The following is a 15,261-nucleotide window of genomic DNA, read 5'->3' on the forward strand; positions in this document are numbered from 1 at the left end:
GGCCTGATTAGCAAGCTTCAGCGACTTTTTGTTCGTGTGTCACGATATGACTGAAAATAATTACTGCTGCTTGCGAGCATAGGCTGAATGTTCGAGCTTATATCAGTGCATCCACTTTCGAAGTCTTGAGGACATTCAGCGCCAATGCCATGCATGTACCATTAATATTACTTTGAAATATTTACCATCACCCTAACCAAATTGAACTGGTACTTCCGGCTGAACAATTGGCGTCTCTTCATCTTCTTACAAAACATGAAGTTGTTAGGTCAACATGTTTTACTCGTATATTTATTGTCCGTTACTTAGGTTGGTTAAGTCACTTGTGACCAAATTGTACTGTGGCCGTATTTGCCACTGAAAGGCTGTTTTTAGTGTCTGCTACATACGTTTCATTGATCTTCTCTGGTGACTTACTGCTATCGCTTCTTTAAATATTAGTTGCGCTGGCACTTTTTGAAACTGGTTCATATAGTGCACCAGGCTGTTGCATTTCAGAGCTCTTAAACCAAACGTGCCACGTTTACAACTGTAGATGTGTGATTTCTTTTTCGCTAATTGAGTAGCCACCAACTTGCCGACATACTGATACCGGGACGTTCTTGGAGAACGAAGGTTAGCTACTAACTGCTCGTAAACACAGAGAGGATTTTTTTTTCACTATGGGACTTAACTTTTGAGGTCATCAGTCCCCAAGAACTTAGAACTACTTAAACCTAACTAACCTAAGGACATCACACACATCCTTGCCCGAGGCAGGATTCGAACCTGCGGCCGTAGTGGTCGCGCGGTTCCAGACTGTAGTGCCTAGAACCGCTCGGCCACCACGGCCGGCACAGAGAGAATTAATGACGTGCCAGGTTTAGAGATGTAGAGGGCGAAGGAATCGAATATGGTTCGTTTGTAGAACTGCTCAAACTTTCCGCTGGAGTAGTCTCCGGCACTCTTTAATCTTAGTGGCTGGATAGCGCGTTGCTTCGCTTTCCTCTCAAATAAGAGTTCGTATCGTATCTTGTCCCCGATAGATCTTTCGATGCCTTCGCGATTTTTCAATGAGGGATCGCAAGAACTCCTGACTCCTTGGCCGAGATCAGTTACAGTGCCATGTAAAGTCTCTGTAAAGATGTGAGGGATATTCTTGTAATTTGTAAGAGCCACGTAACTTCACAGTTCCGTTCCATCGAACCCTAGTGATTTCCTATGCTTCGTGACTGTACTGAGGTGGAAGAAAATCAGACCACAAACAACGCCTTTGTCACCTCCTACACATTGCAAATTCTGAAATTCTATGACAGTCATAGCTAACTGCTCATGGTTAACTACCTCATTTTCCACATGTATTTAGTGTCATTGAGAGTTTTGAATGCGTGTGTGTCGTTCACCATGTTTACAAAATGATTCAAATGGCTCTGAGCACTATGGGACTTAACTTCTGAGGTCATCAGTCCCCTAGAACTTAGAACTACTTAAACCTAACTAACCTAAGGACATCACACACATCCATGCCCGAGGCAGGATTAGAACCTGCGACCGTCGCGGTCGCGCGATTCCAGACTGCAACGCCTAGAACCTCTCGGTCACGCCGGGCGGCTCACCATGTTTACATCCTCTCAGAATTATAAGACTGTCGTCACCAGGGGACAAGTACTTGTACATCCACACTCGGCAAACCACCTTACGGTGTATGACGCTAAGTTTCTCTGGTATCAGTAACATCCCCCGCCACTTTCCATTTGCGAATGATGCGTGAGAAGAATGACTGTCGATAAACATCTGTATTAGCTCTGATACCGAGGTGTTCACTTCACGAAACTTACGTTAGAGGAAGTAATATGGTGCCCAGCTCTTCTTAGAACGTACGCTCTCGGAATTTCAACAGTAAACTTCTCTATGTCAGACAACGACTCTCATGTGTCATCTGCCACTGAAGTTTCTTGAGCATCTCCGTAATGATCTCGCAGTTGTTAAACGATCCCGTGTCAATGCATACCCCTACTCTTTACATCTCCTCTAACTCCAACTGATAAGGGTCCCCGACTGATGAACACCACAAGAGTCGATGAAACAACTAGTAGTAAGTCCCAGAATTCGTTTTGTGTTGTCATTCCATTATCCGCAGTTTTTTCTGCGTTTCGATATCTTCCTGCGTTGCAACCTTCCTATCGACATCAACATCGCTGCGAACATCCTCACTGAGCCTGTCTACTATATGATTTACATATATTGCAAACTTATACTGTAACACTCCCTTGGGGTACTCCCAAAGTAACATTAAAGCTCTCTATTTTGTCCCGTTAAGAGCAACGTGTTGAGTTCTGTCTGTAAGGAAGTCATGAATCTGGGCACAAACACAGTCCAATACTCGGTAGGGTCGTATTTTGCTCAGTAAAGTACAGAACTGTAAGGAATGCCTTTCAGAAGTCGAAGAACACACCATCAACCTGGGCTCTATTACGGATGGCAGTGTGTATTTCATGAACGAACAGAGCGAGGTAAGTTTCGCAAGATCTCTGCTTATGGAATCCGCGTTCATCTTAACAATGAAGATATTAGTTCTCTAAAGGCGTCAAAGTGCATGAGCACAAAACACGTTCCGTAAGTAGAGCCAGGAACAGCACTGGCGTGCGGGCTCCTGCCGGGACTACTGCCTTAGCTCTGTTGGCTTTCTCGTGCCAGTAAGCTACGCATGCGCAGACGGTGAGCACGCAGCTCTTCTAGTGCGCATGCGCTCGGCCGACGGCGTGTGTTTCGCGTGCCGCATGCCGCGTGCTCAAAGTGCGTGCCCGCCTCGGTGGCAGTGCGTGGTAGACCGGAGGTGCGAGGTGCGTGGGTGCGTGGCGCGTGGTGTCTCGGAAGAGCGGCGAAGCGCGCGGCGCGCCGGCTGTGCTGCGGTCAGCATGGGAGGCGGCCATGGGAGCCCGGCTGTCCAAGTCCAGCCGCGTGAGTCCGCCTACACGCATCTGCTTGCAGTACAGTCAACAGTATACATTCTCGACTCGGCGAGAGTACCTCGACAGTGTTATGGTCGTGTTACAGAAACATAAAGCGTTACCAGGTGCACTCACACATGTTTACTCACCGACTGTCATTTGCAACAGAGCTGTTAACGAGCATGGAAAGTTACGATTTTCTCTTTGAAATCATATTCCACTAAACGTGGAAAGTGTAAAAAGGTCGGCTATAGTAATCAGAATACACATCTGTTAAACATAGGTCTTCTGCGTCATATAGCGTTGTTGTTGCTGTTGGTGGACGTTAAAGAGGAGGATGGAAAATGCACGTACGGAAATCTGCGTACGACGGACAAGTAGAAATTAACAATGTTTTACGCTGACACTGCGTAAATTTCTACGGAGCGCTTACCGATGCTAACGAGCCACCGGTCTCCGTACACAGTAACAGCAGCACATTTTTATTATTATTTGCAGCCACTCGTCCTCGGTTACCAGGTCAACGCTGCTTATCTGGTGCTTAAGAGTAACAGTTATTCGCCACTTGGCCGGCCCATGTGGCCGAGCGGTTATAGGCGCTTCAGTCTGGAACCGCGCGACCGCTACGGTCGCAAGTTCGAATCCTGCCTCGGCCATGGATGTGTCTGGTGTCCGTAGGTAGTTAGGTTTAAGTAGTACTAAGTTCTAGGGGACTGATGACCTCAGATGTTAAGTCCCATAGTGCTCAGAGCCATTTTTTTTTATTCGCCACTTGGAACTGAAAACATTTACTGAAGACGAGCAAGAGTTACACTTACGTACAAGATGGAAATTCAGTTCTTCTAATGAACCACAGAACCAGAAGTTTGCGGAATCATGCCGTACATATGGACCATAACGCTAGCCTCCGTTTGACCTCACCAAGCCCGGTAACACTTACACGTGTCGTCAAAACAACACTAACGCCCGATTCCATTAGTCAGAAATTTATTTTAACTCATGCAGCAGTTGGGAAAATTAACAGATTCGTTTTCGGAAGCCGGCCGCGGTGGTCTAGCGGTTCTGGCGCTGCAGTCCGGAACCGCGGGACTGCTACGGTCGCAGGTTCGAATCCTGCCTCGGGCATGGGTGTGTGTGACGTCCTTAGGTTAGTTAGGTTTAAGTAGTTCTAAGTTCTAGGGGACTTATGACCTAAGATGTTGAGTCCCATAGTGCTCAGAGCCGTTTTCGGATAATGCTGCTATATCTTCATTTAACCGCAAATTTAATGAATGAAGAATTAATTAGAGTTAAATGTTATCAAAGTATGCGTATCCACACACACACACACACACACACACACCACCTAGAATGTACGCGACGAATTAAAAGCTAAACCTTGAACTACGGTCTTCGTGTATGAGATGTGTCACGAAGTTCCATTTTGTGCTAATACTACACGAAATTGACAGTCTTGCAATTGTAAGAGCTATTCTACAATAATCTTGACGCAATGTTGCGTCTCTCACGGAGGCATTGCTACCGCCAGCATTCTAAAGGTAGAATCGAAAACTTCAGTTTATTGGTACTGAAAGCTTGTCTTCATGACGTGGCGCCACAGGACTTGCATTAAATTCCCCCCTTTAAGAGCGTTCTTGTTTTTCACGTGAATTACTCTAGTATGGCTTTGCATTTTGGAGGAGCGTAGATTGATCCCATTTGTAATCATCCACATTTAGTATCTTTATGGTCTTCTAAATCACTATAGGCGAATGTCATGAGTGTTTTGAAAGAAATGGCCAATTCTGTCCCCCAACGGGCCGGCCAGTGTGGCCGAGCGGTTCTAGGCGCTTCAGTCTGGGACCGCGCGACCGCTACGGTCGCAGGTTCGAATCCTGCCTCGGCCATGGATGTGTGTGATGTCCTTAGGTGAGTTAGGTTTAAGTAGTTCTAGGGGACTGATGACCTCAGACGTTAAATCCCATAGTGCTCAGAGCCTTTTGAACCATTTTTTTGTCCCCAACGTTTCCCAGCTAAAGTGGTGCTCCACCCGTGAAAACTAAGATGTCGACGCAACAAGATTGTTTATCCCGGCGAATTCAAATGTCATGTTGGGTGTTCGTCTTTATATGGCATGTGCTGGCTCTCGATTGTCGTGCTACTAAGGCCATTACTACTATTTCTGTAACCACCACCACAACTTACACTCCTACTGCTACCACTGCTACTACTTTTTGTAGTAATAATAATAATAATAATAATAATAATAATAATAATTATTATTATTATAATTATAATTATAATTATTATTATTATTATTATTATTATTTATTACTCTGATTGCCAATCAGCCGCTTGAATGTTGGAATATCCGAGAAAGCATGCTGTTAGCTGTTCTGCACGAAACGTCTACAGTTTACGCCGTAATAATTAAATTCAATTAATGATGAAATATCTGTTTGAGCGCAACACCAAAATAGAAGTACAGGGGATGAACATATCCTCCGTGTAAAGAATGGCAGCTTGCCTTAAATGTGGATTAATGCAGGATAATGCACGTGAGACTGAGGAAGAACTCAGTAGTTTCCGAGAATGATATTAACACTCGGCCGCGACAATCGATCATTTAGTGTAAATAGAGGTACGAACCGGTACGAAGTCGAATGAACATAGAGCAATTTGCAGGGAGAGTAAAATGATAACAGAGATTTATTGGAAGAATTATGGGAAAGGGTGGCGCCTGCACAAAGGGGACGGTGTACGATATCATCAGTGACCTATTCTTGGTGTACTGCTAGTGTATTTGGTATCCTTGCCAGCTCGAAATAGAGGAGGAAATCTGATCGTAGGAGTTGTGCGGCAATGTGCTTTGTTTATATCTGTCCGCACCAGCGAGCACGAGATTATTAGAGAGATGTTGACTGAGTTCGTATGCAAATCTTTGTGAGAGGCGACGTTCTTTCGTCAAAGTGCCATGGGACTCCATTAGGAAGATAAATGTTTCAGACAAACTGTACAGCAATTCTGCTGCCTCCATCGCAAATAGTGCGGAAGGAGCACACGCAAGCCGCTTCTTACCATATCCAGTTTTATGAGCCGTGTTCTACACGCAAGGGGGCGACGATTCTCGCTGATGACGTGTTATACCATCAGAGTTTTCGCGTATGCAAGGGGTAGACCAACGGCCAATCTGCACGAGAAATCGCGTGATATGCCACGGTAACTCCCGGTGTTTTGTTTAATAAATTACGGCAGCACGCCGTTCTTCATCATAGGAGACAGCACGGCAGCAAACTGTCATCATTGCCAACCTTCTGGCTCGTACACGCTGCCTCGTAAAGTTGCAGCCCACGGCTGAATGTGACACAGAGGTAAAATATTTTCTTCCTTTTGAGAAGGGTAACTTCTAAACATTTCTGTAACAAGACATCGATCGAGGTGACTAGGGGTAAGGCACTGGGTTCGCATTCTGGGGGACGGTAGTTCAAATACTCGTCGGGCAATCTAGGTTCAGATTTTCCCTAAACCATTTAAGGCGAATGCCAGGATGGCTCCTTTGTAAAAGACACGGCTGAGTTCCTTTCCCATCATACCCCACCTGTGCACGTGTTCCATCTGTAATGACATCGTCGCCGACAAGACGTTAAATATTACAACCGTGGTATTGATTTACATGTTAGTCTGATGGAAATCATGTAACCTTTCACCGAGTCGTTTAAGGCGGTGTGGTGCAACTCAGGGGCTATTCTAAGAAGGAGCACTGACTGTCGTTACGTTTTCCTTGCCAGATACTACAATTAACATACTCGTTGTTGACTACGGCAGCATGACATGAAGAATTTGACTGGCCAAGGAATGTAATCTAGATTTTTCCAGTGCACTGTCGGTAGGAGGCGACCGCTTCAGACGCTGTGAACTACCTGTTTCACTGATATTGTAAAGCTATAGCTGTAGTATGTAGAGTGCATGTACTAATTCAGTCACAACGTACGCTTCTCATCCAGACTGCGTAACTGACCTTGCGTTGACGTGACTGTATGGTAGACGTGACAAAAGGATTGCAATGTAATACCTGTTTCTAGGTCCGCAGCTCGTGGTCGTGCGGTAGCGTTCTCGCTTCCCGCGCCCGGGTTCCCGGGTTCGATTCCCGGCGGGGTCAGGGATTTTCTCTGCCTCGTGATGACTGGGTGTTGTGTGATGTCTTTAGGTTAGTTAGGTTTAAGTGGTTCTAAGTTCTAGGGGACTGATGACCATAGATGTTAAGTCCCATAGTGCTCAGAACCATTTGAACCTATTTCTAAACCTAAACTATAAATAACCATTTGAAATTATCTCGGTGTACGTCAAACAGCCTTTCAGTATCTATAAGCCAAAACATTACGACCTTTGCCCACCGTGACGTTGGATGCCGCCTGGTAGCGTTGCGGGCACGTGACGTGGTGACAAAAGTAAATAAGCGGACCAGACACGGACAGGGAATCACTCTAGCGAGGATACGGGCTCAAATGAGAGGTAAGCGACTTTGGCAAAGAGCAGATTATTATTACTCAGAGACTGCGAACGAGTATCTCCAGCCGCGCGGGATTAGCCGAACGGTTCGGGGTCCTGCAGTCATGGACTGTGCGGCTGGTCCTGGCGGAGGTTCGAGTCCTCCCTCGGGCATGGGTGTATGTGTTTGTCCTTATGATAATTTAGGTTAAGTAGTGTGTAAGCTTAGGGACTGATGACCTTAGCAGTTAAGTCCCATAAGATTTCACACACATTTGAACATTTGAGTATCTCGAAAACGGCGAAACTGGTCGAATGTTCACGTGCTACTGACGTAAGCGGAAAGAAGTAGGAGGACAGTGAAATTACCACTAGGCGCTAAATGGTTGAACGTCCACGACTCTTCACAGAACTTGAGAGGTCTGTAGCACTGTCCGCTCTGTAAAGTAGGAGACTTGCTGATGTTTGGCTTCTCTGCCAAAAGAGTACAATACTGGTGCACGCACAAGTGTTTCTGAGTACACCGTTCATCGTACATTGCTGAACATGGAGCTCCGCAGCAGACCACCCTTACATGTCCACATGTTGATCCAACGACGTCGTCAATTACGATTGCAGCGGGCACGGGGCCATCGGCATTCGACAGTCGATCAATGAAAACGTGTCGGCTCTTCGGGTGAATCACATTTATTCAACACTAGGTCGATGGTCGTCCCCACAAACACCGTCATCGAGGTGAGCGGCGGCTCGAAACGTGCAGCACGCACGGGCGCAGGTTGATGGGAGCAGTATCGCGCTATAGGAGCCATTGTCCTGCGCTCGCATAGGACCTGTCGTAATGAAAGACACACAGAGCTGCGAACCACCTGCATCCCTTCAGTTTGATGTATTCCCCGACGGCGAAGTCAACTTCCAGCGGTGTTGGATCAAATGGCTCTGAGCACTATGGGACTCAACATCTGAGGTCATCAGTCCCCTAGAACATAGAACCAGTTAAACCTAACTAACCTAAGGACATCACTCACATCCATGGCCGAGGCAGGATTCGAACCTGCGACCGTAGCAGTCGCGCGGTTCCGGACTGAGCGCCTAGAACCGCATAGCCACCGCGGCCGGCTCCAGCAGTGTAATTCTCCGTGTCTCCGAGCCAGAACCGTGCTACCGTGGGTTGAGAAGCATTATAGTCAACTCACGTTGATGTCTCGGCGACCAAATTCGCCTGATCTAAATATTGCGGAACTCATCTGGAGCGTTATCGTGCGCCATCACCGCGCACGCAAATCAGAGGACCTTATTTACGAGAATTACATGACCTGTTCGTAGGCATCCAATACCACATACCTCCACAAACATACCAACAAACTGACGGATCCCCGCTACGCACAATCAGTGATGTATTTCGTTCCAAAAACGGACAAACAAGCTATTAAGCAGGTGTTCGTAATCTTTTGGATCATCTGTGCGTAATTTTTAAATTATAACTGCTGAAGATAAGGTGGGTAGATCACGTAACTAATGAGGAGGTATTGAATAGGATTGGGGAGAAGAGAAGGTTGTGGCACAACTTGACTAGAAGAAGGGATCGGTTGGTAGGACATGTTTTGAGGCATCAAGGGATCACAAATTTAGCATTGGAGGGCAGTGTGGAGGGTAAAAATCGTAGAGGGAGACCAAGAGATGAATACACTAAGCAGATTCAGAAGGATGTAGGTTGCAGTAGATACTGGGAGATGAAGAAGCTTGCACAGGATAGAGTAGCATGGAGAGCTGCATCAAACCAGTCTCAGGACTGAAGACCACAACAACAACAACAACTGATTAAAAACGCTTTAGTGATGGTGGTGTAACCATTTGTTTTTTCGGTAACGACTTTGAACTTCTGACGTCTTTGTTAAGCAATAATGTGTAACTCAATACCTGGTTTATTGTATTTTGTATGTAGGTTCAAAAAATGGCTCAAATGGCTCTGAGCACTATGGGACTTAACATCTATGGTCATCAGTCCCCTAGAACTTAGAACTACTTAAACCTAACTAACCTAAGAACATCCCACACATCCATGCCCGAGGCAGGATTCGAACCTGCGACCGTAGCAGTCGCGCGGCTCCGGACTGAGCGCCTAGAACCGCTAGACCACCGCGGCCGGCTTGTATGTAGGAATTCACTGCTTATAATCCATGTACAGAGACTAAAGTTTGGAATTATTGCAACAGACTAAGCACCAAGTACATTTCGTGTACAGTGGAAAACAAGATTAGTTAGTAAATAGGTAGTTGAAGGCGACATGTTGAAAGTAATACGGTATCTATGATGTGTTTGTGAGAGATGTACGAGCGTCTCTCTCTCTCTCTCTCTCTCTCTCTGTCTCTCTCTCTCTCTGTGTGTGTGTGTGTGTGTGTGTGTGTGTGTGTGTGTTAGTGTGTGTTAGAGAGAGAGAGAGAGAGAGAGAGAGAGAGAGAGATAGAGAGAGGGGGGGGAGGGAGAGAGAGAGAGTGTGTTGAGCCTTCTTGAAATTTGACTTAAGCACTCCTGAGAGTAACTGAAGTCCTGTCTGGAACTTAAACCTGCGTCGTTAAACATCATGGAAAATGAAAGAGCTTGCTGCTTGAAAGGCTAGGGAAGGTAAACTGGCACTACGCATTTTTAGAAAGTCGCCCTATGCTCATGCTCGGCTTGAGTGGTTGAAGTATAGATTTTTCCTGCGAAAGCTAGAAGTAAGGGTTCCTATGTCCGTCCAACACACTTTAAAAAAATTTAACACAAAATATTCATTGTTTCATACGCTGCAATACAAAGAGAGATTTTCATTTAAGGACCTGTATATTTTATTTGTGTAGTTAACATTAAAAAAATGGTTCAAATGGCTCTGAGCACTATGGGACTCAACTGCTGTGGTCATAAGTCCCCTAGAACTTAGAACTACTTAAACCTAACTAACCTAAGGACAGCACACAACACCCAGCCATCACGAGGCAGAGAAAATCCCTGACCCCGCCGGGAATCGAACCCGGGAACCCGGGCGTGGGAAGCGAGAACGCTACCGCACGACCAAGAGATGCGGGCAGTTAACATCATTAATGATGTTAAGAGAGTGACAAGGAAACGTGTCACAAAAGTTCCCTGCATTTTGAGTAGATACAGCCTTTTTTCCGTTCTAATTACTGAGAGTGCATTTCACACGCAGGGAGACGCGTTCCGTGATAGGAGCGCATCGCTGGCCGGTGTTTGCGCTTGTCAGAGTGTTGACTGAAGCGGGAGACTGACGGGGTGGTATGGGCGCCAGGCGGGAAGCGGCGCCTACACCGCTGTGTCCTGTGTGCTCTGTGGCGCAGAGGAGGCACCTACTCTGCGGGGAGTAGTTCGTCCCAGCTCACTAGTTTTATGCGTATAAACTGGCGTCAGATGTATGTACCGCGATTTACCCATACTGGGTATGTATTCACACATTATTTTGTGCTTCACATAAGAACCATTTAAACTTTTCAAGAATGTTTTAATGTTACAGAAATCAGCATCGTGGGTTGGGGGAGGGGGGGTTACACGTAAAGAGTACCTTATAGTAAGGAAAGGCGTTTTATTTGTTTGTTTTACATAATGCCAAATTTAGCTGAAAGGAAAAACAGGTAGAAGCCAACCTCTGGGAAGATCGGATTCTGAAGATAAGCAGGAGCATGCGAGGCAATACTGAACCCACGACTTACCTCAGAGGATAGAATAATCAAACTTATGTTTAGAGTTTGTGGTCTTAGAGAAACCTTTTGACAGTGTTAACTGGAATCACCTATTTAGTATTGGAGGTAATTGTGAGGGGTAAAAATAGTAGAGGGAGACCAAGAGAGGAGTGTAGTAAGGAGATTCGGAAGGCTGTAGGTTGTAGGTGCTACTCGGAGATAGATCAGCATGGAGAGCAGCATGAAACCAATCTTGGGACTGAATACAACAACAGCATCTGAAATCGATACATGAAACAATATCACAAGTAAGATAAATAAGCTATAAGACTGATCGAGAACAAGAGAAGTTTAAGTTCTTGCGGTGCTCTTTCAACAGAAATGACTGAATTTGAAATCCTTACTCTGTGAAAAGGATTTATGTTTCACGTATTTTCTGAGAACCATTTGTGGCGAATTTTAAGATGGTTCAAACTTCACCCCTAATCTTTGTCATCTTTCCATCCCTAGCGACCCGCGTTTTGATGACACATGAACTTAAACTGAAAATAAAAATTCCTATTTTGCAAAGAGAACTTATAGATCGTGACACTACATCAAATGCAGTCCTACATGCAGATGAGATACTACTGACTGCGGAGACTGAAGATGATCTTCAAATGGGAGTCTATAATTTGCAGCAGATGGTATCAGAATATAACCTAAAATTGTCTGTAAATAAAACAAAACTGATGGCATTTCAGGACATACAACCAGTAAGATCGAAAGTAGTCTTGAATAACAAAATTTTGGAGCAAGTTAAATATTTTAAGTATCTAGGATGCGACATCGCATATGAGCACATCTATGACGTGGAGAAAACATTAAATGAATTGGAACGATTGCGAAAACACAGCAGAAGAAGCTCAGGATGTAAACCAAACATTTGAAAGCGAAGAATAGGTGACAACAAGATCCCAAGAAGGTAGAGTACAGGACTGTCACGTTGGCTTGAATGTCGATTTGCCGTCAAAGCACTGACATTTCGTGTGAATTTCTGCACTTAGTTTTTGTTAGCTTCGTATTGATACAACCAAGTTTTTGTCATTCGTGGTACTATTTTTAAAAAAAGAACTGTCGGCGCTTTGAATTTCAGTCAAGTCGCGGCAGACGTCCACCCGACGTTGCTTTTGTTCGGGCATCAAGATGTGCGGGTCAAATTTTTGAGGCACTTTCTTCTTCTTCAAAACATGCCGGAGAATGTCTTGAACACGATACAGGGATGTCGCTCCATTCCGACTGTGACACCAACGCTGGCACAGTACGGTCACACGTGCACTAGTTGAGACCGTCTGCTCACAACTGGCTGGTCGAATGCTCATCTGTTGTTTACAGTTGTCAGTTGTAGCTGCTGCCTAGTTGCGGCGGCGATATTACTTGTACGCCAGGAATAAAATCAGTCTCCGAACTTTTTGGACGAAACCTACGCAGAGATTGGGTCAAATGGCTCTGAGCACTATGCGACTTAACTTCTGAGGTCATCAGTCGCCTAGAACTTAGAACTAATTAAACCTAACTAACCTAAGGACATCACACACATCCATGCCCGAGGCAGGATTCGAACCTGTGACCGTAGCGGTCGCTCGGCTCCAGACTGTAGCGCCTAGAACCGCACGGCCACTCCGTCCGGCAACGCAGAAATGAAGAGGCTTTCACGGGAGAGTGTAGTGAGGAAAGATGCATCAAACCAGTATTTGGACTGAAGACCGCAGCTGCTAAAACAACACTTCTGTGACATAATGGCATTCCAGTCGACACATTATTTTCACTCTATGATAAGGAAGGGAAAATCATGTAAGCAACCTCTCTGCAGTTCGCATAGTTTTATTCGCGTTGTTCTAATTTATCCAGTGTTTTAACCGAGCAGGGTGGCACACTGGAAACGTAGTGGACTCGCATTCTGGATGATTTCAGTTCAAATCCCCCTGCAGTCATTCAGATCAGGGTTTTCGGTGGTTTACCTAAATCACTTCTGGCTAATTCTGAAATGTTTCCTTCGAAAAGGATGGGGATGATTGACCTCGTCCTCGACCGGATATTACACTAACTTTCTTCGTTCCAGCTTGTCGTCCTGATTAAGTTACACGTGTCTGGGCTCGTAGCTGCGCTGTTCATTTTCTAGATGAAAAGAATCCACCAAACGGCTACCGTTTCTTTCCGTACTTTATTTGCAGATCGATTTCGGAAAGTTTATTTCAGTTCTCAGTGTTTTGTGATGTATTTCGTTTCTGGTCTACGGTTAGGGAGCCGCCACATCATTTGTTCAGGTTGTTATGGGTGGTCAATGTACAAGAGTAGACATCGTTAATACCGCTGCGTAGACTTGACCCGGGAAGTTTGCTGCATTTCGCAGGTCTTTTCTCTATGGATTTTCCTGTACAAATTTCTAATCAGGCTGTTTGAAGCGTTGTCGCCGTACAACCCTGGAGGCTGTACAGCAATTTCATAGGAGGAACGTACTGTATAGTCACGGCTGCTGCCTTTTCCCTGTAACTCGTGGCAGCAGCAGCAGCCGTGCCCTCTTCAGTGATTGACGCGGTACGCTGTCTATGCCGCCGCCGCCGCCACCACCACCACAGGCTTTGATGAGGAGCCGGTGGCTCCTGTGCATAGCAGCCGCTTTCATGTCCTATCTTGGCAGCCTCCGGTCGCCGCCACACAGAGCCGACGCCCTTCCCTTTGTGTCAAACGCTGCCGGTTCGCGACCCCGCTAGCGATACCACTGTCTGCACTAGCCTACGCTGCGCGTCTACGCGCCCATCGAGAGGAAAACAGGACTTCATATCATCCTAGGTAGCTTTATTTCGTCCAGTCCGGTTTATTAACCGTCTGCCCCACGACGGCAACACGTGGCAACATTCTACTAGTAGCAAGTATCGTCGATCTATGTCATTGGAAGAACAGTAAGTCACCTGTAAAAAGGTAGGAGAGATGCAATTTGTGACTCGTAACCACCTATTAGTGTATCGGCGTCCTAGCTCAACACACAAAAGTCTTCTTAGTTTCCTGTAAAGTGAAGCATTAGAGTAAAGTTAGAGTTTACTGTTACATCCAGAGCGCAGTCATTTGAGAGGGAGCAGTACAGTAGTGCAACTGACTAGGATCGAGGAGGAACTTGATCCAAGGTTATTGATAGAAAGAAATTTTCGACATTGATGGAAAACGATATATGAAAAGTTTAAATGAAGATTCTGTTTTCAGTACAGAATGTTGCTCCATCCGAAAATAGGAAAAGGGAACTTCTTGTCATTAAGATTTTTGACTTCAGCGTATCGAATTCGTTTGCAGCTACGGTAACATACAGCGACTCTTTAACCTCTCGACTACAAAGAAATTCCACATATCATATATGTCGAAATTTAATTACTGAGTTCTAGCTTATGCAAAGTTTCAAAAATTGTTCAAATGGCTCTGAGCACTATGGGACTTAACATCTGAGGTCATCAGTCCCTTAGAACTTAGAACTACTTAAACCTAACTAACCTAAGGACATCACACACATCCATGCCCGAGGCAGGCAGGATTCTAACCTGCGACCGTAGCGATCGCGCGGTTCCAGACTGTAGCGCCTAGAACCGCTCGGCCACTCCGGCCGGCTATGCAGAGTTTATTGTTGATTATAGACCTTAGCTGTTATTTGTAAAAATAAACTGGTAAGAATGTACAACGCGCATAGTCTTGGCAAGCGCTATGGTCACAAGAACAAAGATGACCACACCACATGCCACCGGCATAGTTGTACTCTTTTGTTAAATGTTTTTGTACTGTCACTGTAGTCTGATGGTGAGGCCTATCCTCGAAAGGTGTTGCTAATTAAACGTTTTAAGTAGTCAACAAATTTTGTGACTGGTAGCGGTATTTATGAAACATTTCCATAATTTTTAAACACTCACAGTAGATTAACAGTTAGTATGTCTTTAAACTGATTCAGTTAACGCAGTCCAGTTGTTCGTCGAAAAATCTCTGTTCCGATTTATCGCGTACTGACTATCTGCACTCCGCCATTTTCCATCTCCCAGTTATGGTTGTAAGAGAAAAGATCTATAACCAATGCCGTTAATATCGACTCTTCTTTTACGGCACCACGAACTGTTATTGCTGACACCTCACATGTCTCACATACAAACCTCTCTCTTTCCCATCTTTAAAAGAAA

The 15,261-nt window shown here is 45.4% G+C and overlaps 1 protein-coding gene across 1 annotated transcript in view; it reads left to right on the plus strand.

Moving 5' to 3' along the window:
• Positions 1–2,828: 2,828 nt before the first annotated feature.
• The window catches only part of LOC126088246 (uncharacterized), a 206,978-nt gene continuing 194,545 nt past the window's right edge, over positions 2,829–15,261 (plus strand). Inside the window, exon 1 of the mRNA XM_049906379.1 lies at positions 2,829–2,940. Coding sequence (XP_049762336.1) covers positions 2,911–2,940 — 30 coding nt within the window. The 5' untranslated portion in view covers positions 2,829–2,910. The remainder of the gene's footprint in view (positions 2,941–15,261) is intronic.

The sequence above is a fragment of the Schistocerca cancellata genome, chromosome 1 (genome assembly GCF_023864275.1).
Source record: "Schistocerca cancellata isolate TAMUIC-IGC-003103 chromosome 1, iqSchCanc2.1, whole genome shotgun sequence".
NCBI classification, from domain to species: domain Eukaryota; kingdom Metazoa; phylum Arthropoda; class Insecta; order Orthoptera; family Acrididae; genus Schistocerca; species Schistocerca cancellata.